Below are 23,962 nucleotides of genomic sequence, written 5' to 3'. Positions count from 1 at the left end.
TATTAAATTGTAGGTGTTTCATTGGGAGCAATTTGGAGTTTGTGCGCATCATTTTGTTTTTTCCCATCATGCCATGTTTTATAGTGCTATGGGGAAAACTTCTACTACTGTCTGCCTCCTTTCCAAGACAAATACCTACAGGAGAATTTCCTGCTAGAAAATTTAGGTATGTGCTTGAGACTGCAGTCAGAAGCTCTGTGAGAAAAATAGATTTGAACTTTTTATAGGCAATAAATGTTGGAATAGGTCTTTCAATGTGTCTGTGTCTGTGGTTTGGTTTGGTTTGGTTTTTTTTATCAGTTTGCATTTTTCTCTACAGTAGTAGATGTTTAAAAGGCAACATTTTGGAGTAGGGGAAAATTATAATTTTCAGCTTCCAATCCATGTACAGGTACAGTATGGACAGTAACGTCTAACAGCAGCAATGTGCCTTTCACTTTTTAACTTTAACTTTAACTTTAACATTTATCTTTTAAATTTTAGATGGTTTGATTTAATAAATAAATGGGAAGCTGGATTGTTGCAAAGCAAAGCATCAGTCTCTAATATAACCTTATTTGCAGAAGGGTGTAATAAAGCCCATAGATGTTCTTACAATTTTTTTTAAATAGTAAGTGGCTGCAGTCTAGTGTATTACTTAGCAGAATATCCTCTTGCCCAGAAGATGCAAGGCCTTTTCTTCAAACTTACCACTTTCCTTGCATCTGAGGAACCTGAAATCCCATCTCTTACACCATTGGTACTAATAATGTTGTAATGTCATTAGTAGGTGTTTGCGGGTAGGCTTTTGTTTATTCCTTTATGTGTATAAGGGAAAGAAAACATGTACAAGTGAGTGTCCATAGATAGGTCTGTGAAAGTATCAGAATTGTTTGTGTGATGGGTTTGTGGACAGTTTGGGTACATATGCAGTCACATGCTTTTACAAAGATGGCTAAAGATTGTCTACAATCTAACCTCAACTATGCACTCTAGAGGTTAAAACCAGTAATTTAAATTATACCTAAAAGGATAGCAGCTGTTCAGTGTGTGTTTTATGTTGTGAAGAGACCCTTACAAAATAAGCTATGATAAAAAGAGACGAACTACCTTTAAGAACTACCATAAATAGAAAGGAAAATGTTAGGCAACAGTTTGTGACTTTTTTCATGAAGTTATTAAGCTCTGAAAGTACAGTAGTACAGTATTAAGATTAACACTTCTTAAAAGATTGGGATGATAGCCAAGGTATCATGCTCCAAGGTCAAATATATTACATTTTAAGAGGTATACTATGAATAAGGCTTATATACTTGTGATATGGTTCCACTCATAAGGAAAAGATAAATTGTAATATGATTTGAAACTAGATCTTAAATTAAGCTCTCCACAATGATCATCTACTTATTCTTGTGCATCACTAAATAACATTACCCTGGTTTGCCTGATTGAACAGATACATGGCAGAATGAAGAGCTGGTGAGTAGACTGGCTCTTCGTAATTACTCTCCAACAAGAAGAGGACTTGAGATCACCCACAAGTGCTCCAGACAGTTGCTTCTTGCGAGAAGACCCAGTGGGTTTAGAGCTCTGGGAGAGGAGGGAATAGCCATTTTTTTGCTTAAACCATGGTCGGTGCCTTCAAAAGGACATTGGGTTCACATAATTCCTTTTCTAATTACTTTTGGAAATTGCCTATTAACTGCTCTTCCACTGTTAGGAACCTTTGGATTGACAAGTCTGAAAACACCAGGTGAGTTTCCTTCAATCCTTAGTGAAAACAGTTTTAACTACAAGTTTAAGAACTTAAAAAAAAATTTTTTTTTAATAAAAAGCAAAAGGGTGATTAGAACTTTGATTCTGGAAAGTTACAAATGGACTAAGGGTTAATTTTGGGATTAATTATAAGAATCCTTCCCATGGGAAAATGCTTTTATTTTGAATTCTTTAAAAAAAACATGATAAGTTGGGACTTGGAAGGTTGGACACTAGAGGGAGGATATTTTTGAACAATGGACCCAGAAGTTAATTTTAAGAGTGTCTGTCTCAATAGGTAGACTGTGTTTAAAAAATGTTATGGAAGAGAAACCAATTTTACCTGACAAGATTCAGACTAATCTGAAACTGGATTTAAAAATGACAGGCTACAAGAACGATATGGAAAAAGATGCTACCCTAGACATACAAAAGAAACTGGCTGATGTCTTAATAATTAAAAGGGATATACAAATAACAAACCAAGAGAGTGACCTGGATAATTTTCTATTTTTTTTCTTTTCTGCATCTTCTATTTTTTCTTTTTATTCTTTAATTTGTTTTAGTTTGTATTAGTTTGTATTGTTGCAGTTGTAATTTTTTAATAAAATTACTATTAAAAAAAGAGAATAGCAGGGTTCCAATAACAGAGCACCCCAGAGCAATCGGATCACCTGGAGCCTTTTCAATTAGGATTCAAATTTCTGTGTTGGACAGAAACTGCATTGGTTTTCCTGGTAGATTACTTCTGTTGAGATCTAGGTGGGGCAAGTGCACCACAATGGGTTCTTCTAGATCTCTCAGCAGCTTTTCATACTACCGACTATGGCACCTTTCTGGGTGAATAGTAGTAGTCATTGGTGGTAGAAGTTGAGAGATGGTACAGGCAACTGTTCTTCCCCTTCTGTTTAACATCTACATGAAACTACTGGAGAAAGTCAGATGGTAATCAGCTTCTAGACTGAACGGCTGCAATCTAATTTTATGGTATCCTGATGTTTCACCAGCAGCTGTGGCTGGCATTTTCAGAGGCAAAATGATCTGTTCCGTAGAGTACTTCTTGGCAGCTCACGGGCAATTGAGCAGAGACAAACTGGGCTCTTGTATTTGTAAGTAGGTAATCCAGCTTCTGACTGATCTTTCCAGTTGAGCTAATCTCTAATTGGACCATGTCAGGGTAAAGTTGGGATCCAGGCTTTGTTGACCTTCAGAATCTTCTCCTTCTTGTGAAAGTCATTAGCATGTTTATGAATTTAATAGCTTCTCTGTGCAGTCACACATAATGGTTTGATGTGATTGCCAGTACTTGTGTATCTTCAAATTGGATCATATGTCCATTACATAGAAGCGTGTGTTCCACTCCTGCTGACTTTTCAGGTTGTTCTAGCTGGGAATGCCTTTTGTGCTCCTTTAATTGGGTATGAATATTATATTTTGTGGTTCCAATATATACTTGTCCACAACTGCAGAGGATGCAGTCAAATCCTGATGATGAAGTGGATTTCTGTCATCCTCGGGTGACTGAATAATTTCTTGGATTTTCTTTATCATTTTGCAGATGTTTTTAAATTGTGTTTCTCCAATAATTTTCCAATTTTGTAACCTTCTTAATGTAAGGGAAAAAAACCTTTTCCACCAGGGGTGGCTTGCCTTGGATGTTTATTTAATGTTATTTTTATTGTTGGATCGCATCACCCTCTGGATCTCCCTGGTAGAATATTAGCCTGAAAAGCACTATCAAGATGTCTCAACTCATCTGATAATCTTTCAGGCTCACAAATATATCTGGCATAGTCGCTAAGAGTTTTGATGATATTTCTCTTCTGATAGGGATGATGGTTGGAATTTTTATGTAAATAGCGAGCTATATGTTGGCTTTTGGTATACTGTATGTCCTAGTTGTTGATTTTAAATCTGAATGATCAGAATGTCTGACAATTCAAGTTGGCATCCTTTTCGTCATTCATCATAAATTGACTATTTACAAGTAAGTTAGGTAAAGGTAAAGGCTTCCCTTGACATTAAGTCCAGTCGTGTCCGACTCTAGGGGGCGGTGCTCATCTCCGTTTCAAAGCCGAAGAGCCGGTGTTTGTCCGTAGACACTTCCGTGGTCATGTGGCCGGCATGACTAAATGGAACGCCGTTACCTGCCTGCCAAAGTGGTACCTATTAATCTACTCACATTGGCATGTTTTTGAACTGCTAGATTGGCAGGAGCTTGGACTATCAACGGGAGCTCACCCCGTCACACGGATTCAAACTGCCGACCTTCCAGTTGGCAAGCTCAGCAGCTCAGCGGTTTAACCCGCAGCGCCACCGCATCACATCTTACTTTTTTCAGGTGACACTGTTGGACTTCCCTGTTTATTATTGTTTTCATGGATATTTGAATCAAACATGTCATATACAATAATGATTTGATTTCAGTTTGTCAATAATAACAATAATAATAATAGCAGCAGCACAGATGTGACAATGGAATTTAGTCTAGATAAATATGCTACAGTAGCAATAAATCAGGGTAAAATCATGAGCAGTAATGGAACTGAAAGGCCAAATGGCCAAACCATCAGGAGCCATCAGGATGAAGCCTACAAGTATCTGGGCATTTTACAGTTGGATAACATCAAGCATGGACAAGTTAAAAATGTGATCAGTAAAGAATACATGTGAGTGAGAAAATTGTTAAAGACAAAATTGAATGATGGAAACACCATCAAAGCCATCAATATCTGGGCCATACCTGTTATATGATACACTGCTGGAATTATTAACTGGACACAAGCTGAACTGGGAAGTTTGGACTGAAAAACAGGAAAATTCATGACTATTCACTATGCATAACATCCCCATAGTGATATTGATAGATTATAGCTGCCTGGTAGAAATGGAGGCAGAGGTTTACTTCAAATCAAACAAACTGTTGAAGAAAATCATGCATTGGCTGATTATGTAAAAGACAGTCAAGAAAAAGCACTGATGCAAGTTAAAAATTGGAACTTACTGAATGTACAGGAAACAAAATGTGAATATCAAAATAATGTAATAAAAACACAAACAGAATGCTGGCAAGGAAAAGCATTACATGGTCAATTTTTACAAAAGATTGAGGAGAAAGTGGATAAAGATAAAACCTGGCAATGACTTACAACTGGAACATTAAAAAAAGAAACAGAAGGCTAGATTTTGGCTGCTCAAGAGCAAGCTATTTGAACTAATGCAATCAAGGCCAGAATTGAAAAATCATCAAATGATTCAAAGTGCAGATTGTGCCAAAGAAGCAGAAGAAACAGTAGATCATATACTCAGCTTGTTCAAGATTGCACAAACTGACTATAAACGACATAACACAGTCACCAAAGTGATTCAATGGAACATCTGTAAAAATTATCATTTGCCAGTAATGAAAATTTGGTGGGAACATATAATCGAAAAAGCAGTATAAAATGAGCAGATTAAAATATTGTGGAATTTCCGAATACAAACTGATAAAGTCTTGGCACATAACACACCAGATTTAACTGTGGTTGAAAAGTAGAAACTGTGGTAGAAAGTGTGGATAATTAATGTGGCAGTACCAGGGGATAGTAGAATAGAAGACAAAGAACTGGAGATCACAAAAGTATCAAGATCTGAAAATCAAAGTTGAAAGATTATGGCATAAGCATGCTGTGGTGGTCCCAGTGGTTATTGGCACACTGGATGCCATACCAGAAAAGCCTTGGATGGCACTTAGAAAATCTGTGCATTGACAAAATTTCCACCTGTCAATTACAAAAGGCCACACTGCCTGGATCTGCACACATATTACGTCAATACATTATGACATCGTAGGTTCTTAGGAAGAACTCGATGCAAATGAAGGCCAATACCAGCTAAAAAACTGGCAGCTGTGATTTCATGTTGTTATAAACAACAACAACAGGGTATGAAAAGTTGTATCTCTAGTTGATCCAATTTTATCAAGTTCAGAGAATGAATCTCATTATGCTTGCTCAATAATTAATCATGTTATGTAGGAAAAACCTTTTCCTTTGAACTACTAGTTAAAGAATGCTTTACTGTTTTCTCCAGTACATTGGAGAAAAATTCTCCAATGTTTAAAAACAGTATTTAACTTTATACAAGGCAAGTGAAGGCTGCAATATTTACTATATGTTAATTTTCTTTTACAACACTTAACTGATTTACTAATGTCAAAATTCTACTGACAAGCCAAAAAGCTCAGTTTGTCAATCAGCAGCATGTTTAATCAGAGCATTGCAATCTACAAGCTCCATCCATCCATCCATCCATCCATCCATCCATCCATCCATCAGCAAATGCTACTTTTATTTCTATTAATCTACATCATTTATCCAAAAGGGTTAAGTCAAAATGTACATACAGTATATTAAGGCTCTGTAACCTAACCTAACCTAACCTAACCTAACCTAACCTAACCTAACCTAACCTAACCATATTAAGGTTCTAGATGAAACTATTTAGAAAATCCAATGTATGAACTGCCTCAGGCTATTGCTTCTGCTTTCATTTTCATCATGTCGCTTTATTCTCCAAATGCTTACATTGTAGAATTGTTGTTGTTTACCATGGTTGTTGAATAAACCCACATTGGTTAAGTTCACATACTGCAGCCAAAATCAAGCAAACATAGCTTAGCACAATGAGAAATCCAACAACTATATTCCAGGAGAGACTGGAAAAAGCTTAATGTTTGCTGTTATGTTTAACTATAGCTCTAGACATTATGATCCCCTACATTATTAGCCTAATGTGATGGAAAGTGGAGACAAGAATGATAGCTCAGTAGCTTCAACAGCTACCTTCTCCCAACAAGATGTGGACTCCAATCTCTCATTTAGACTTGGAAAGCGCAGTGGAATAATGCAGATTGTATGTATTCATTCCCATTATTTCTTACGTTATTCTGATTACATGGAAGATTTGAATATTCAGATCAGGCATGCTGTTTGGGGAATTCTGGGAGTTGAAAGTCCACACAGTTTGCCAAGGTTGAGAAACATTAGTTTAAACAAATGTCTCTTAATATAACTATTTGATAGCTTCCAGAGGGGAAACAATGAAACCATCACAGAGGCACTTCCAGACCTGAACTCTTCAAAGTACTTGCAAGAGGTATAATTTCAGTGGTATCAAAAGTCACTTGAGAGATTTGAGAGCATCAAAAGGGTCACAGTCACTCTGTTTCTCCTGGTAAAGATAATCCATCAGATTATTTAAATTCACCGATGTCTCAATTCAGACTGGGAAAAATCCAGATAATTTGTTTCTCTAAGAGTTCTTTGAGAAACAGTATCAGTCCCATCTCTATGAACTTGACTAAATGAGGGATTTGGATATCAGTGGGGCCAAATATATCTTTTTAACCAAAGGCCTTACTATGATTTTGTTAAAGGTGACAAGGAGCTCAGTTTACCAAAGTGAAATATAAATAATGTTAGAATTCATTGAAAGATGTAGTCCCTGATAGTATAAAGACCATATTCCAAAGTAAGGAATCTGACAGGCAGCTGTGTACAAACAGATCCAAGAACTTCCATGAAAAACAAGACCTGGCTTTCACAGAAATTATCAGTCAATGTGCTAGAAATCTATAGTACAGTATTACCCAAGAGGTTATCAGCCCAGCAATGAGATTAAGAGTAATCTTTACAAATTAGGTAAGTAAAATAAAGATCACATAAAAGCAAAAAAGCATATAGATGTTTAAGTCCTTGGGAAGTATGGCAGTATAGAAATATAGTAAATAATTTAATGAATAAATGGTGACAGAAATAAAAAATATTGTTGTCTAGCAAAAAAGTGACTATAGGTGATTGGAAAACCTCTGTGGGAACACGTTTCCAGATAGTGGGAAACACTTTTGGCTATTTGTCATTTGCCTTATTTCAGCAGAAGCACTTGGAAGAGGCCATCCAGATATAGTGATAATGTTGAGTTGGTTATTATCGAAGCAGGTGCTTCATCAAATATTTGGAGCCAAATATGTAGGTTTTATAGGTTACCATGAGCAGTTGAAACTGAGCTCAGAAACAGAATGAACTCAATCACTACCCTAGCAGATGCTTTTGAACTAATAGAGCTTCTGAACAATCTTCAAGGGGATCCTGACATAATTTATTGCAGTAGTTTAAATGACCAGTGTGGAATAATATGGGTTTTCCCCACTGCACATCCTTGAATGTATCAGTGAAAAGAAAGCAGAACTCTATGGGTGAAGTTCTGCTCAGAATTTTCTGGCTGATGAAAAAAATTGCCAGTTATGCTTAGAAGTTATCCAGCCTTCTGGAGTAGATTTCCTGGGATTGAAGGATGGAATTGGTGAATTCTGCCAACAGAAATGCTTGCTAGGTCAGAAGCCTTCCATGGATTGAAAAAGGCCCCCTTTGGATCTAAGCTGTGACTCATAGATTTGGGTCAGGGAGGCTGAAGACTAGGCAGATATTGTCATGCACATGCCCTTTCTTTTCCAGGGAACCTCTCCATTATCTTCCAAAACAAAAGAGAGAGCAAATCTCACAATTTTTAAAAAGAAGAAATGAATCCCATAGTTGGAAAACACCAGATACTGCAAAATTAATGAAAACAAGGAAGTCGGGTTCTGGATCAGATACCATATGGCTTCATATAAGAACCAGATAACAATATTGTTAAAAACTCACAAGGAAATTCCCTCCCTCCCTCCCTTCTTCAGGCTCTGCAATATAATCAGGATGTTCTAGTTGTACCTTTTTGAATAGCAAAGAAATATCTGCTGTTTTCCCCTAAACTTGCTAATCCACTGGTAAATTTGTTTAGTCTTTTTATCAAAAGAGGAGAAAGGACTGGAATTGTGAGCGTCTAGTGTCCCATAGACAGTTTTGTCAAAGAGGAATAGTGTGCTATTGTTGAACTTGGTTTTTTTACAGTGAGTTCTGGCCTGTACCAAGCTGCTGAAGCTAAGAACTGAAAACTTTTTTTTCCTTGAAGATTTATTAAGCCTGGCACAAAATCTCTCTTTTTACTAAGGATTAGGAGCTTGCCAGGTTTAAATTCTTTTAACTTTAGTCATGTGATTAGAATAGATTGTTTCAAACAGGAGATGGAATTTTTCATTCTCCCAGTAAGTGAAACCAGTGGAAAATGTTTCTCATAAAGCCTTTGGAAATGTTTTTACATAGAAGCCAGGCTTGGGAAAGTATACTCTTAAATGTTATGAATGTTAAGAATAGGGTAATAACAAGATCTGTTTCTGACCTTTTCAAGTTATTATTTCAATTATTGCTCATTGAATAGGCCTCAAAATGTCCAGTGCAACACTGGAAAACAGAACTTGTCATCTCAAAGTTCCAGCTATTCAATTTTAATAAACATGTACTTTCAATTCCCAATGTGTCTGATGAGGGTTCAAGCAGAATTACATTCTTGCTTTTGAAACAGAAAATGGCAGTGTTGTAGCTGCTCTGGGGCCTCCTCTTCTTTTAAAATATAGATGTAGCTTGCCATCAACTGTAAATGACAAGATCTGGTCATTAGTAGTCTATTTCTTCACCTTGGCTATTTACAACTTCCACAATTCATATCCTCCCTGCAGGCTTTCTAAAATGCCAGGCTGTTAACATGGAGCATTCTTGCTTCAGTCCTCTTTATTTCAGGATCCAGTTCACACTGTTTATTTCTGTGTCCAGCGTCTGCCCTTCACTCATTGCAGAACCTTTTTTTCCTTCCTCAGGCAACTTACTTGTATCTATCTTATGCCCAAGGCCACTTAATTTTATACAGTTTATACATTCCAGTTCTTCCAGTAATTAGGTTGTTTCTATTTCATCCATCAAAAATAATCCAGTTTTTTTTCCAGACTGTACACAGAGATGCAGAGTATTAACAAACTGTCTGATGTCAGTGGAAATTTGAGAACATATATTCTGCTGAGTAACATGTTTATTGCTTCCAAAGCCCACATTTTCTGTGAGATCTCAAGATTGCATATATGAAGATCTTTCCTAGTATTTTCATAACAACAATCCTGTGAAGTAGGTTGGGTGAGGCAGAGTGGGAGTGGGAGAAAGTTACCCTCTATGACAGTGTTTCTCAACCTTGACAACTTTAAACTGTGTGGACTGGTTGGGAGAATTCTGGGAGTTGAAGTCCGCACCCCTTCAAGTGGCCGGGGTTGAGAAACACTGCTGTATGAGCTTAGGATTTGGGTGTCCCTGTTTCAAGTCTAAAACCAAGTCTAAAATCACAACAGCACCAGACTCTCTAAAGAAGATAATGACTGTAAATAAATAAACTTTATTTCAATTATTCTAAACTGGGAAGGCTGTTTAATATTTGAGTAATATTTATGCATGCCATATTTAACTATAATTACATACATAATTTTAATACTTTGAAGCTTTTGTTAACAGCAGTGGAAATGGCACAAAAATGTTTGTCTCTCTCAGCCAGACATACTATGAAACCCAGAGCAGGATTATGAAGTATTGCACAGACAGACATATGGCATTCTTGCTTCTCCTTTGTGGTTGGAACCAACACTCAGGGGTGGCTCAGAGCTGTCTGCAATAACTGTACATACTTTCTGCATCTGAGTGAGTCAGGAAGTGTCTGTTGTTGTGTGGTTTTAGCTGGCTCACAATACCATGAAATGTCTAGTTTCTAACTGTGGCAAAGTTCAGCGGAGTTTTAAAAACAGCAGGTGTTTTCCACTTTCCTAACAAGTCAGGGTAGCTTCAGTAGAAGGTAGTTGGCAATGAGTGAGTCAACTCGGTTTTTTAAAAATATTAATGAAAACCCTAAAAGCCCCCTTAACTCTGCCTTTAGAAGCAATGTTGACGTAGCTAATATACTGAGTCTAGACAGAAGGATCCTACTAAAATACTTGTTTGTTGCAATAAATGGACTTGGCAAATCACTGTTATATGGACCCAAACAACTTCTGATCTAATAAATTTCACTGGTAGGAAAACTGATAGCACTGCATTACTATCTCATGCTATGATTTTTGTTTTTAAATATGCAGTTATAAGGATATGAAAAGCCATTGTAATAAGTTGTCTAGAATATTCAGTAGAGATGGGAGAGATTGGAGTTCAGATCTCTGATTAGTCATGAGATGCTCATTGGGCTGGTTGCTAACTTTTAAAGATTTTTTGAGGAATAAAAGTCTACCCTGAATTTTTTTTTGTAAGAAGGGCAGGATGTATGAATGTTAAGCATTTGTTATGGTTTTTATAAGTATAATGAGTGAGGAGAAACCATTTTTTTCTAAAGGGGTCTGCCCTGAGAATGGAGAGTAATGATTTGTAAATACCCAGTATTCAGTAACTATTCTTGACAAACACATATGCTGCTAGGAGCTGTTTTGGCCTGTCCTGAATCCTGTTTAGGGTTTACATAAACTTGCAGAATTATGGGGATTTTACAGATAATTATGGGACAGAAAACATTAAAATTCATTATTCTATCATGGGCAATAATAGGTCCTAGCATCATGTGAATACTGTTTCAGGAAAATCACAAAAGCTGATGTTCCAACATTACAGCATCATTACGATATTTCCCTGTAGAACAAGTCATCTTAGAAACACATACTCTCTCTACACTTCCTTAGTACTCTGCATCCTGTTTCTCTTTCACCATCTCTGCCAAATGACTCGCTAACCATTCAGTTCAGGCAAGTGAATATTTTACCAGTTATGAGCTACACTGTAGCCCCGAAGGGACTAATTTTAGGAGCAACGTGAATATTCCTTTTGTGAGTAAAATGCTGCTAATGGTTTGTTTAGTGACATATATTTCAACAACATGGCTTTTAGTTTTTATATCAAGGAAGAATAAGATACTTGCATTAGCAGAGATGCTGGAATGGTGGCACCCCTGCTAATTCTGTCTTTGGTTATTCACTTGTAGCTGTGATATTTCTAGGGAAGGATAATAAATGAGGTGCTGTCTCAGATTTTTAATGCAGATCCCTGATGCATCTTTTTAGCTACTGCTTGAATGAAATGAAAAGAATGAGCCCTTCTTTTGGTAGTTAATGGAGGAAAATCCTAAGCACTATCATTTCTTCTTAAATAGGAATAGAGGATTCATGCTTGATATTCAGTCATAATCAACTGTAGATCAAATAGATGAGTACAGAAATGTTTGCATAAAATACATTGCCAACATCTTGGATTGCTTCGCTACTTGGTCTTGTTTTTACTTAAGTGGTAAGCCTGTATGTTGAATATGCAAATAAACATTCTGCTGGATTTTTATGAATTAATATTTTTCCATACTCTTCTCCCTAAATCAAACAACAGCACATTGAAAACTACATGTCAGATTGAATGATACTATTAGAGCCCTTTGAAATTGCTGCACAGACAACCACATGATCTATATACCAGATAGGAAAATTCTGAAGGATAGAAACATCATTTTTGATAAGCCTCAGTGGCCCTTGGAAATCCTAATGGAGTTGTGCAGAACTAATTACAAATTAGTAATTAGTAATTACACAATTACAAAACCTGCATTGTTTTACAAAGATTGTCATACTGGGAGACCATGAGTTCTAGTTCTCCTTTAGGCATGAAAGCTTTATGGGTGACTTTGGGCCAGTCTCTCAGCCCAATCACCTCACAGGGCTGCTGTTGTGGGGGAAAATAGGAGGCAGGAGCATTATTAAATTGTACAAAATGAAGGTGGAATATAAATCTATATTCATCTGCATGACACACACAGTAAGTTTTATGTGTTGGCATTTTCGTTCTTTCTTGTTCTTTGCATTATGGAATAGTTCAATCAGAGTATCCCCTCACTTACATTTTAATGTGCTGTAGCTCAGACATAGGCTTAATACTACAGAAGAACTGGCCGTAGATCAAAGAGTTCTTATAAGGCACACCTGGTTGTTCAGTTCCTCTGTCTTAAGGCATGCTCCTCCGCAAGTTGACACACATCCATACTCCAGATGAACCCACATCACAGAAAGAGAAAAGGAGTGCTATGTACTAAAAGCACCTGCTCAATTAATAGTTTTATTTCCAGTCTTTTTGTTGACTGGCTTGGCATGTGTGGTTTTTCCTGTTACATCAGTAGGAAGTCTTGCATAGCCAAAGATATTAGCTCATCTCACCAAGTAACCATAGTACAAAGATATGTGATTCCTGTAAAAGGAGGAAATCATTTGTGCCATTCTGGGTAAGGATTGTAATGAAATTGAATGACTGAATTAGCCAGTAATTGAATTGAATGAAACTAACTATAAAGTAATGTTTAACATTACAGCTGCCTACACAGAATTTTGATTCTTACCCTATCTGGCATTTTAGGGATTGTCTCATGTGAAAAAACCTGAATCAGTTATCATGGGCCTGTTAATACATACCCTTTTTTCTCCATTATGCTGTATTAATTTGCACTGAGAAATGCCTTACTCACATTTTAATCTGTTTATTACATTTCTGTCACACCCTTCCTCCAAGGAAATCAAAAACATATGAAGAGGTGATCCCTAGTGCGACTGAGAAACAACTGTATAGAACAACATGTTTCAGACCTTATGTCCTATATTAAGGGCACTAAAACTGACTTTGTAAAAGGCATTTATTTAAAATAAAAGAGTATAAACATATTATTTTCTGTGAATATTTTACATTCCAGACATGGAGTATGAAACTATAACAAACCTTAATACATAATGCGTTTTCTATTTGTTAAAAGACAAGTTTAGTTTCAAAAAATGAGGTGATATACTACAGGAAACATTTACAAAACATGATTCTCTGAAGATATCAACTCTATGCTTATTTGCCAGTTAACAATACTTTCTAACCCTGATAGAAAAAGTCCACGTTTGGTGAGTGAAATATGCGCCCCTCACAAAATATTATTCTAGACAAATCTTGCTTATCAGAAACTCTACTTTCTTTAAGTTATATACAGATTGCTTGTCTTGTATTGCTTACGTAATCTAAACTGGGTTTCAGTTGTTTTATCTCTAGTGCCTCAAGGGTACTTTGGAAATACTTTTTTTCCCCATTTATTTATGCTCCTTTCCCATCCATGAGTGGAGGAGAAGGAATCAAAAGGAAGGAAAAAAAAGGTATATATTTATTTATTCTCTATTAGAATGAAATCGTTTTTAGTCACAAATTGAAGATAAAAAAGTTAACACTCCCTCAAGTCAACCTTGAAAAAGTAGATAATGGCAAGCTTGACTCAAATGACTACATCCATGCAGTTGTATTATGGAAGTGGTAGAAACTGCTTCCACTACCTTCTTCTGTTACCTTGTTTTTAACTTCCCATCCATCCAATAGCCCTGGAACTCTCCATCCAAGTATTAAACAGGGCCAGTCCTTCTAAGTTTCTGAAATCAACGAAAGTCTACTAGATGCTATCACCTTTGAAGGCATTATAGGTAAAAGACAGATTGCTAAATTAATCACCAGTGGGAGGAAGGCAGTCTGATCCATGACATTGGTTAATGGTACACGTTGTACCTCCTCCTTTAATCTCTTGTGATTTAAGCTGTGTAACCTCAGGATCCATTTTATTTTTTAAAAATAGACCTCTCTCATTCCTCCCTTTATCTTGTTCCTAAAATTTAAGATCTGATACTGTTTTTCTGGGAAATACCCCTTTAATGTTTGATATTTTCAGTTGGTGATGTATTCTTTCATTGATACTGTGTTTTCTCCATGAAAAAAACAGGATGTCTTGTAGGTACTTCTATAAAATGATGTAGCATCTAAGGCTACCCATTTGTTTTTGACTCCAATATGAAGTTTCAGTTTTTTCTATTAAATTGATAATTTTTAACATATGAGGGTATACATAAATGTTTCAAAAAATAATCCATATATTGGGATAATGGCTTTGAAATGGAATAGTTTCCCATTATGTGGTAACTAGGTGGTATGTGGAGTTTCCTTTGTATCTTGGGGAATACACTGTACACTGGCAAATGAACACTAGATTTATAGATCAAGACTTGTTCCACAAGGAAATGTATCCTATGTTGCAGCCCTGTTTTAAAAGCACTGAAATCTGTGTTTTGTATTTGGAGAGTTGGATCTTTTGGCACATTATGTAGGAAGATAGTTGTGTGGCAATTATCTGATAGATGTGTGGCAACTTTTCTTCATAATCTAAGGTAGAATTTGAGCTAGTGCCTTAGGAAAATCATGCTCTGTAACAAGTTTTTTTTAAATACAGTATATGCTGTTTCTTCAGTATATTTATTTAGACTTCTAAAGAGAAAAAATACTCATGTTGGGAAGGCAAAACATCACTCTTAAGAAATAGTGAACACATAATGTGCAACTGTGTTGTAGCTTCAGAATCTAAAATGTTCTCAGTATGTTTTCACAATTCTAATGGCTTGTATAGAAGTAGAATGTTTATACTTGTTTATTTTAAACAAATGTTTTTGTAAACATTTAATTTATACTGCCCTTGATAAAGAAATTAGGGTCTGAAATCTTTGGGCTACACAGCAAACACTTCTCAGATGGATTGCTTCTCCATCTGTCTTTGACTGTTTGTGCCCACTTCCTTGGTTGGGTTTTTCCAAGGACATAGGCTGCCATATATAACCTTCCAAGGAAATCAGGCTGGCAAATGTGTTGTACAGATTCTCTTATTCCAAAATGATTCCATTCTGGCATATATATCCTCATGATTGTGAAGTCTGAAAATAGACAAGGAGCGCATGCTTATTACCCTCATTTGCATAGCTAGAACTTTCAGCACAAATTACTTTACAAATTAAATCTTGTCAATTCTGACAGTCTGTAGATAGTTTTTTCGTATCTGAGATTATAGATGAAGTAACTTGCTCTAGAAGTGAAGGCTCTTCATGGATAAAGTGGGATTTTAAACCTTGATCTTCCATGTCCATGTGGACACATCTCAGTCTTAAATCTTAAAATGGCTTTTGAAGAGATGGGGTTTATTCTTTCTTCAGAGCATAATAGACTCAACCAGATGAGGCATTTAATGGAAGTATATGGGCTGTGGGTGGACCCGTGTGGATGGTCTGGATCAAGCACAGATTTTTAGGAAGATTTAGTCAAGCCTTGGAAAGATTTTTTAAAAAATGTATGTTACTTTTCCAAGTAGTTATTAATAATATCATTTTAAAAAAGCTTTAATGCTGAGTTAATATATATGCCTAAATACTTGACTTTCATTTTAAATCCTTCCTCCAAACTTTTTTCTTCTGACTTCTGTTTCTAATCTCCAAGCTGGTGCCATCTGTTTACACCTAATCGCATTGAAACTAAAATAAAATATTATTTGAAATGATAAAAAGAGGAACAGTCACATTTCTTTCTATTCCTTTTTAACATGTTCCCTCATCTTCCTTTGTTTACCTAGCCCTGGAGTTAACTGTAATGTTTGCAAGACATTACAGACAGGACCCCTTGAGACATTCCTTGGTACTTGCCTAGGCCCCTTACTACACCCAATTAAAATATTATAAACTTTTAAAAGTAAAAACATGTTTTTATAATCGTGCCTGACTGGAAAGCATCAAAGCTCCAGCTGCCCTTCCCTTTTACCTCTGGCCACGGCATGGAAAGACAGACAGACAAAGTTCTGCTTCCCCACAACTGCCAAAACTTTTTTTTCATGTGATATTTACAGAGTTTGAAGACCAGTAGGATGGAAATTAATGCTGAGCAGAAGCCAGGAATGATCAAGTGGAAAGTAGGAGAAATTTGTATAGAGGAGGCATGTATGTGTGTGTGTGTGTCAGAAAGAGAGAGAGAATGGGAGAAATGTGTTTCAGGGCTCATCTTGTGTCAGATGTATGGATGTACACTAAGAGTATGGGGCATGTGCCAGGGTGGCTGGATTCACACATCACAGGGTCTTCACATCCTGGACATCCTTCCTGCCATGGTGGTTCCTGATGCCACCACTTACAGTATTTTCCAGGGCGTGCTTCATCTGACATCTATACTCTCTGAGGCCCTAAAAACAGGAATATTATATATTTTTGTTGTTGTTGTTCAATCATGTCAGATTCTCAGAATACCTGGACAAGTCCCTTCAGTTTTCTTGGCACGGTTTTTCAGAAGTGGTTTGACATTGGCTGAGAGAGAGCAAGGTCACCCAGCTGGCTTTGTGCCCAAGGAGGGACTAGAACTCACAGTCTTCCAGTTTCTAAGCTTGATGCCTTAACCACTACACCAAACTGGCTATCCTATAGATACACCTTTTTTTCCTTAAAAACCTTGCACAAATCCTGTTAGATTATACTAAGAAAAATGACAGCTGCATGTCTTCATTAGGTGTTTGAATCCAAATCTAGTTCTTTATCTGCTGTTAAAGGTAGTTCAAATTAGACTGTACAAAAAGAGCCACTTTAATGCCTTGGGTTGTAATTACATGTGAGTCAAAGACACAGGGAGGACTACATATAGATACCTATAGAATAGGTAAGACACATTTTATTTTATATCCAGCTACACTGAGGAGAGAAACCTGCCCAAGGAAACTGAAGAAGGGTCATCAGATGAAACACTGACAGTGGCTGGTCAATGAATCCAATTCCACCGATACACACATGCTATTTCCCCTCTTTTTTTGAAAAGCCGAAAGGCTAACGATTGCCTCAAAGCTTGGCAGGCAGCCAGACTATCCTTTTAACCTCACGAAGCGTTTCGTACTGAAATCGGGCGACGGGACGGGTGGCTACAGCGATCTTTGCGTTAGTAACGAACAGCAGCTGGCCGAAGCAACTGGCTTCATCCGCGCCGCCCAGCCGCCGGCGGAGGACACGTGCGAGCGTTTCCCAATAGCCGGAGAGCGGGGAGGGAGCCCTGCCAAGGCTCTTCCTAGAGCGGGCCCGGCGGCCGCCGCGCCTGGGGCTCGGAGTGACGCATGTCGCGTTGAGCAGAAACGCGGAAGAGGGAGAAGCCTGAGAAGTGTCAGCTGGGGTTGGTTGAAAGTGCGAAGCAGCCGAGGCAGTTACGTGCGGGAAGTTGGTAAGAACGGAGCCGTCCTTGGCTTGGTTTCTCCTCACTCCTTGCCTAACTTTCTCTCCCCCTTCTCCAGCCTGTGAAAACGAAGGGTGGCTCAGTTGGACACGACGGCTCTTCTCCCTCCCGTCTTTTAGCTTGGGGGCGCGCGGTTTATTCCCCGGGGAGCACATTGACACGGGGGCGCCTTGCTCCGCGTTGCCGGTCCTTTTGCGGGGACTTCGGCGCCCCAACCGGTGGCTTTCAGGGCAGCCGAGAGGCGTCTTGGGGGCTCCGCCTCCGTCCGGGAAGTATGAAAGGCCCCAGAAAAGCATTTCTTCCTCGCCGACTTCCCTCCTCTCTCTGGTTCCCCATTCGCGGCCCTGATTCTCCACTGCGCGAGTAATTCTCGGGAACCGGGCGCCACCGCGTGCAGTTTGGAGCACCTCGGCCAAGTAGCGTCTAGCGCTCGGTCCGTTCGCCTGCCGGGAGAGGGCGAGGCGCAGCTGCCTAGGCGAGCAGGGGCGTCTGGAAGAGCGTTGCTGGACTGCCCCGCGGAGCCCGAAGCGATGCTCTGCTCGCTGAAGGGCTCCTACTCCAGCGGAGAAGGACACGAGCATGTCCGCTGAGGAGCTTAACGTTACCACTTTGAAGGATGCTCGGTTGAAAGACCTGCTTTTGCACCGAGGTATTCTAGCGTCCCTCTGCTTCTCGTGTAGTACTTGGCTTTGTAATTTCTTCTGAAGGCTACTTTTAATTGTAGCCATGCCTCATCGCTTACATTTCCGCTCGTAATGATTTCTCTCTGTGTAGTTAGAGACATATGGGCAACAAGGTGCCCCATCTCTCTACCTCCTAACTCAGAAATGGGCAATGTGGCGTCTACTTAGGCTTTGGACTTAACTGCCCATCAGGCCTGACTGCATGGCCAAGGGTAAGGAACATGGGGGATGTTTCCCAGACGATCTGGAGGGCCCCAGGTTTCTTTTCTCTGGCCTGATGGATCATTTCAGTCAGCCCTGCTTACAACCTGGGCAGCTGAATAATTTAAAAAAAAAAGACTTTCTGCCTCTACTTTAATGCATGCTTATAGGTGACAATATCTTTGTATAGCAGGAGGTTATATTTATTATAGACCAAAGAGCAGTACAAACATGTATTGGAATAATATCAAAATGAGGATCTAGAGGAATTCTCTTGATTTGTATTTTTGGGCTTTAATTTTTTTTTAAATTTCAGCTTCACTTTTTTCTGTGTTCCCAAAGGTTATTGGATATTTTAGCAAATCTCTGCAATACACCAGTCTTTTCTAACATTGTTGCCTTAATGAGAAATTGTTCACAATTGGAATACATTTTTACACTTCAACAGATACCTACTAATGTTTCTTTACTGTATGGATCATTGTGAGATTGATAAGAAAAAAGGGGAGAAAGGACCAAAGCCATCTCTTTAGAGATTGCAAAACAAATTAACTATTTTGTTATCCACATTTCCAGAGAGACTCTTCCCCCTTCCCCTCACTTGCAATTAAATAATTTTTGGGGTATCACAGTAATGTTCAGACAAAAAGAAGAATTGCTTTTCTGTAAAAAGAGGAAATGCTGTTCTGTAAAAATATGCACAGCCCTTGATGAAGTTTAGAAAGCTACACTTTTGGCAGATGCAGAAGTAATGGCATTCTAGCCATCACTGCATTCTAGGAAAGCCTAAATCAACAATACTAAATTTACTCATGTCTGTTTCACAATAATGCAGTTGGGTCAATTGTTGGGTTATTGGCCCTTGAAGTAGTTAATGTTCAGAAATCCTTTAGTTCAGAAATAGTTGCTTTTAAAACTGAAACTTGTCTTCTAGCAGAGGGAGGAGGATTCATAGGACACAGAATCAAACAGAACATTTTGTACCTTCCTGTCACTAATTAGAAGTACAAAGACCTGAAGAAAAATAAATTGTACAGTTACATATAGAGTTTTTGAGGGAAGCAGTGGAGATCTGTAATTGGCTGAATTAAAATTGTACCTAGCTAGTACTGATCATTGTGAGGAAGTAGTCTGTGAAGCAGAAAAGGATAAATGATTAGTATATTTTCTTCTATTGCATAACAAAGTTATTTTAATATTCAGAGTGTAAATAACTTACAGTATGTTGGGAAATAAGATTTCCTGCACAGTGTTGTCTATTCAAGAAATGTGATTTAGAACACGTGCCCTTATTGGAAGTGTAGTTAGATTCTGTCACCCATTTATACATTTTTGATACTAATAGAGGAGAAGAATTTGAACAATACTCTTTTTAAAAGTGTTATTCTTCCCCAACTCATTGGAAATAATACTGAATGTAAGAAAAATACTTATATGTTATGCTTTTAAAAGTTTTACATCTACCTATCCCAACTTATAAGAAAAGAAATGTTGATACACTCTTATCTGTGCTTTTACGTAATTATTTTTAGAAATAATTGGAATGTTTTTGCAATCTGAATTTCACATTCCTTCTGTGAAACTGAAGATTTTTGTGAATTACAGAATTTATTGCAAGAGATTATAATCATGAACATGTTAGCAAATTGTGCATTTTGCCTTTGGTTCACCATTCCCATTACAGGGTATATATTGGCAATGGTCAAAGGCATGTTTTTGTTGAAAAATGACTGAATTCTAACTTATATGTGGGCAACGGAAGACTTGGATTTTGAAGAGATCTTACACATACAAACAAGTACGTTATCAGTCATTGATGTGCTTTTTTCCTGTTAATTTGAACAGCTAAAGGTGTGAGCCTTTAAGATTAATGATGCGACAGGTTTGTCCCAAAGTGCCATAATTTTAATTGATGCTGTAATTGAATCTGAGGCGTGTAAAGCAATTATCATGTCTTCCAAAAGGAAAACATTTAAAATACCCATGGGCATTTTTTTTTAATCTTTAAGACTTTTTAGGGGCATTGCGACTTTGAAAAACTACAGTGACTTTCTAGGTTAATCTCTCATCACCATGGTTTCACTGAAATACAAAAACAAAGTATAGTGATCCAAGCAAAGGCAGTCACTGTTTGTTTTTGTTGTTATTGCCTTTAATGAGAGCTTTGCATATTAAGGATTTGTTTTTCTTAAACTTAGTCCTTTCTGGTTATTAACTTCCACTATAAAATGATAGCAGGAGTAGCTGATTACACATATGAGTATAATAGCACTAATGATACCATATTGTTAGGATGGTTTTCTTCTGTGACCTGTTCTGGATTTTTTTTTTAAATTACTAATATGTAATACTTAATCAGTGTATTTTACATAGCCAGAGGAAAATCCTTAAAACTATTTGTGAAACGTTTGTGCGAAGACTGTTTTTCTTTGCCTTGTAGAGTGTTTTGAAAATGTACAACTTAACAAAATAGCATGACGGTGTATCAGCTTTGGCTATTGTTCCTATCTTATAGCATGAGGTATATAACCTGTTGCAATAATAAATAGTATTATTTTTAATATCTGTGTCTTTTTCTTTCTGCCTTGAAGTATATGTCATCACAGGGTCCTAATATTGGTTTACTTTTTAGTATGTTCACTATGTACTAAATGCAATAAGAATTGTGTATCTAGATGATGCATCACGTATTCCATAACAGTTAAGCTTTTATTTTTTATTATATATGTGATCTAGATCTGTTGTCTTAATTACCCTGAGGTCTAAACTTAATGAAATCATTTCCAAAAGAAGTAATATTTAAACTGAATTTTAAGATGTGTACTGTTACAGATCAAAACTCAAAGTATGGTGGAAATTGTCTTCTAGACTTTGGAGGGGAGCATATCCCCAATAGTGAAGACATAAACAATTCATCTCTATATTCCAGTGCTATTCAGTTACTTAACTATCCATAAACGATTTGTTTTTCTTCTGTATCTTGGGAGCATTTTTATTACTGTACAGAAGATCATTTTTTCTTTGACACATTCTGCAATTTATATGTATCAGCAAATCTTGATCTATTGGGGTTTTGTACCTCTGTTTTGTTTTGGTTTTTTACATGCTGTTTCTTGTTTGTCATTCTGTCTTAAATGATTTTTTTTTTCTTTTCTCTACAGCGGAACTAGAGTTTATTCAGATTATCATCATCATTGTGGTGATAACTGTTATGATAGTAGTGATCATCTGCTTGCTGAATCATTATAAAGTGTCAACACGGTCCTTCATCAGTCGTCAGAGCCAAAGCAGGAGGCAAGAGGAATCTTTGCAACCAGTGAGTTTAAATTTTTATGTATCACTTACTTTGGATATAAGAAGCATTTATTTTGTAGGAGTTTGCTTAGTCTTCTTCACTTAGCACACTCCACGTGTGTTGAGACTTCAACTTTTTCTTGGATTTATATCTTTAGTACAACTAGAGGACACCTGGTAGCAAAAGCTAATTTTCTTGTTTATAGGTCATTGATTGTTAAGAGAAGGAAATAATAGCAATATTCTCTGTTGGATCTCCATATTATTTAATCAAGTCAGTGTTCACTTGTTTATACCAACTGATACAGCAAAATATGTTGTTATTTGGGAAGTTTTCTTCCTGGAACTGACAACTAGTCTGAAACGTGGACAGTTTTTATGTATGAGTAATGCTTTGAAGGTAAAGATGAAGTCAGTGACCTGGTGACTTCATGGACATATTCATGTTGTTTTCTTGACAGCTATATGGAAATGGTTTTGCCACTGCCCTCCTACGTTCTTTTAACTTTGCAGTCTAGCCTACAGCCCTCGTCTGTACTAACCAGGCTGGACCCTGCTTAGCCTTTCAAGATTATCCAAGATCAGCTAACACATTTGCTGTTTTGAAATTAATCAGTTTTAAGAGGTATCTACATTTTGTACAGCTCTTTAAAGGCTTTCTTTGAAATCTCATGTCCAGCATACTATAGCCTATTCAAGCTTCAATAGACTTGGGACAGTCATTCTGCAAGATTCCTATAGGTGAACTAATTGAAGAGACAGCCTCAAATCAACTGTTCAGCTTTATGCATTATTGAGGTTTTTTTTTTTTAATCTCTATCCCAAACGAGGACCATCAAGAGAAGTTTAGTTACTATGGGGAATAGTGTTTCTTATATTTGCTGCAGTGGATTAGATTGGTTTTGCTTTTGAGGAGAGGGGATGGAACAGTGGCCTACCAAATTGGCTCTTCTGCTCATGACAAATTATTTATAGGATTTGGCCTCTATGAATAGAGGCTGTGTGCCTACTGAACAAAGAAAGATGTCACTGTTGCTAAGAACAGAAATGTAAATGACACAATACATGAAATAGAAGAAACTTTGCCTTTTTGTTTTAGCTACTTCTGCTTTGTTAAAAAATTATAATAACTGCTATTTCAATTAATTAAACTCTTGCAAAGGCTAAAAAAAGGCTAGTTCACTTCCCTCTGTAACACATCTTGCTGCAGGAAAAATAGGTTTGAGCAGACATAATTGTTTCTTTAAAAAACAAACCTTTAAAATCTATTTAATTGTCTAACTTTTCTAAAAAAGTTACTTGACAATGTGCTTTCATTTCAAGGGTATGTGGTTTCCTGTGTTTGTGTGTGTGTTTTTATTTTAGGCCAGTGCAGCAATCTAGTTTCATAGGGAAAAATTTGATTTGGAGTGCAGAGGGGCAGTTAGTCCTTAAAGAACCTGCATCTTTTCCTGCACTTGCACAGAAGGAAATTAGACATTTAGCTTAGGGTGGTACCATGTGTGCACCCATGCATGCTCCAGATAATCTGTTTCCTTTCTAATCCAAATTTCTGCATAGGCCTTTATAATGGATATGCAGATTCTATTATTAGATTCAGAAAATTTGCAGATTAATAATGCTAAGGCTACTGCAAACTTCCTAGCAGTGGAAAAATTCATATGGGAATATATATTTTTTTAAATTTTAAAATTTTTTAAATGGATTCATATTTGAAATAAAAGTGTTCCTTTGATTCTGCTAGAGTATGACATTATATTTTTAAAGGAAATATGTCTTATGTCATTGTACATTTATGAATAGGTAAAATACCTGTCTTTCCCTCCTACCTCTTAAATTCTTAAATTCTGCAATACATGTATTGTTACAAGAGCACTACTTATACTGTGAAAGACTAGAGGTGACCACTTTGAATAATCACCATGTGAAGAAGCTGCCCTATATGATTACAAACTATTGGTCCATTTAGTTTCATTGTCGGCTTTGTGCGGCAGGAATTTCAGGGTTTTTTGAGGTATTAGGTGGTGGGATAAAAAGAAGAGG

At 37.2% G+C, this 23,962-nt stretch overlaps 1 protein-coding gene across 3 annotated transcripts in view; it reads left to right on the top strand.

Moving 5' to 3' along the window:
• LDLRAD4 (low density lipoprotein receptor class A domain containing 4) overlaps positions 1 to 23,962 on the top strand; it is a 289,221-nt gene that overhangs the window by 252,552 nt on the left and 12,707 nt on the right. Inside the window, exons 1-2 of one of the 3 annotated variants that reach the window (XM_063299071.1) lie at positions 17,583 to 17,729; positions 21,787 to 21,941. In XM_063299071.1, coding sequence (XP_063155141.1) covers positions 21,837 to 21,941 — 105 coding nt within the window. In that variant the 5' untranslated portion in view covers positions 17,583 to 17,729; positions 21,787 to 21,836. Of the gene's footprint in view, positions 1 to 17,582; positions 17,730 to 18,129; positions 18,391 to 21,786; positions 21,942 to 23,962 lie in introns of those variants that run through there. The other 2 variants (XM_063299070.1, XM_063299069.1) reach the window with 2 other exon arrangements.

The sequence above is a fragment of the Candoia aspera genome, chromosome 3 (genome assembly GCF_035149785.1).
Source record: "Candoia aspera isolate rCanAsp1 chromosome 3, rCanAsp1.hap2, whole genome shotgun sequence".
NCBI classification, from domain to species: domain Eukaryota; kingdom Metazoa; phylum Chordata; class Lepidosauria; order Squamata; family Boidae; genus Candoia; species Candoia aspera.
This window is presented reverse-complemented; position numbering and strand designations above follow the sequence as displayed.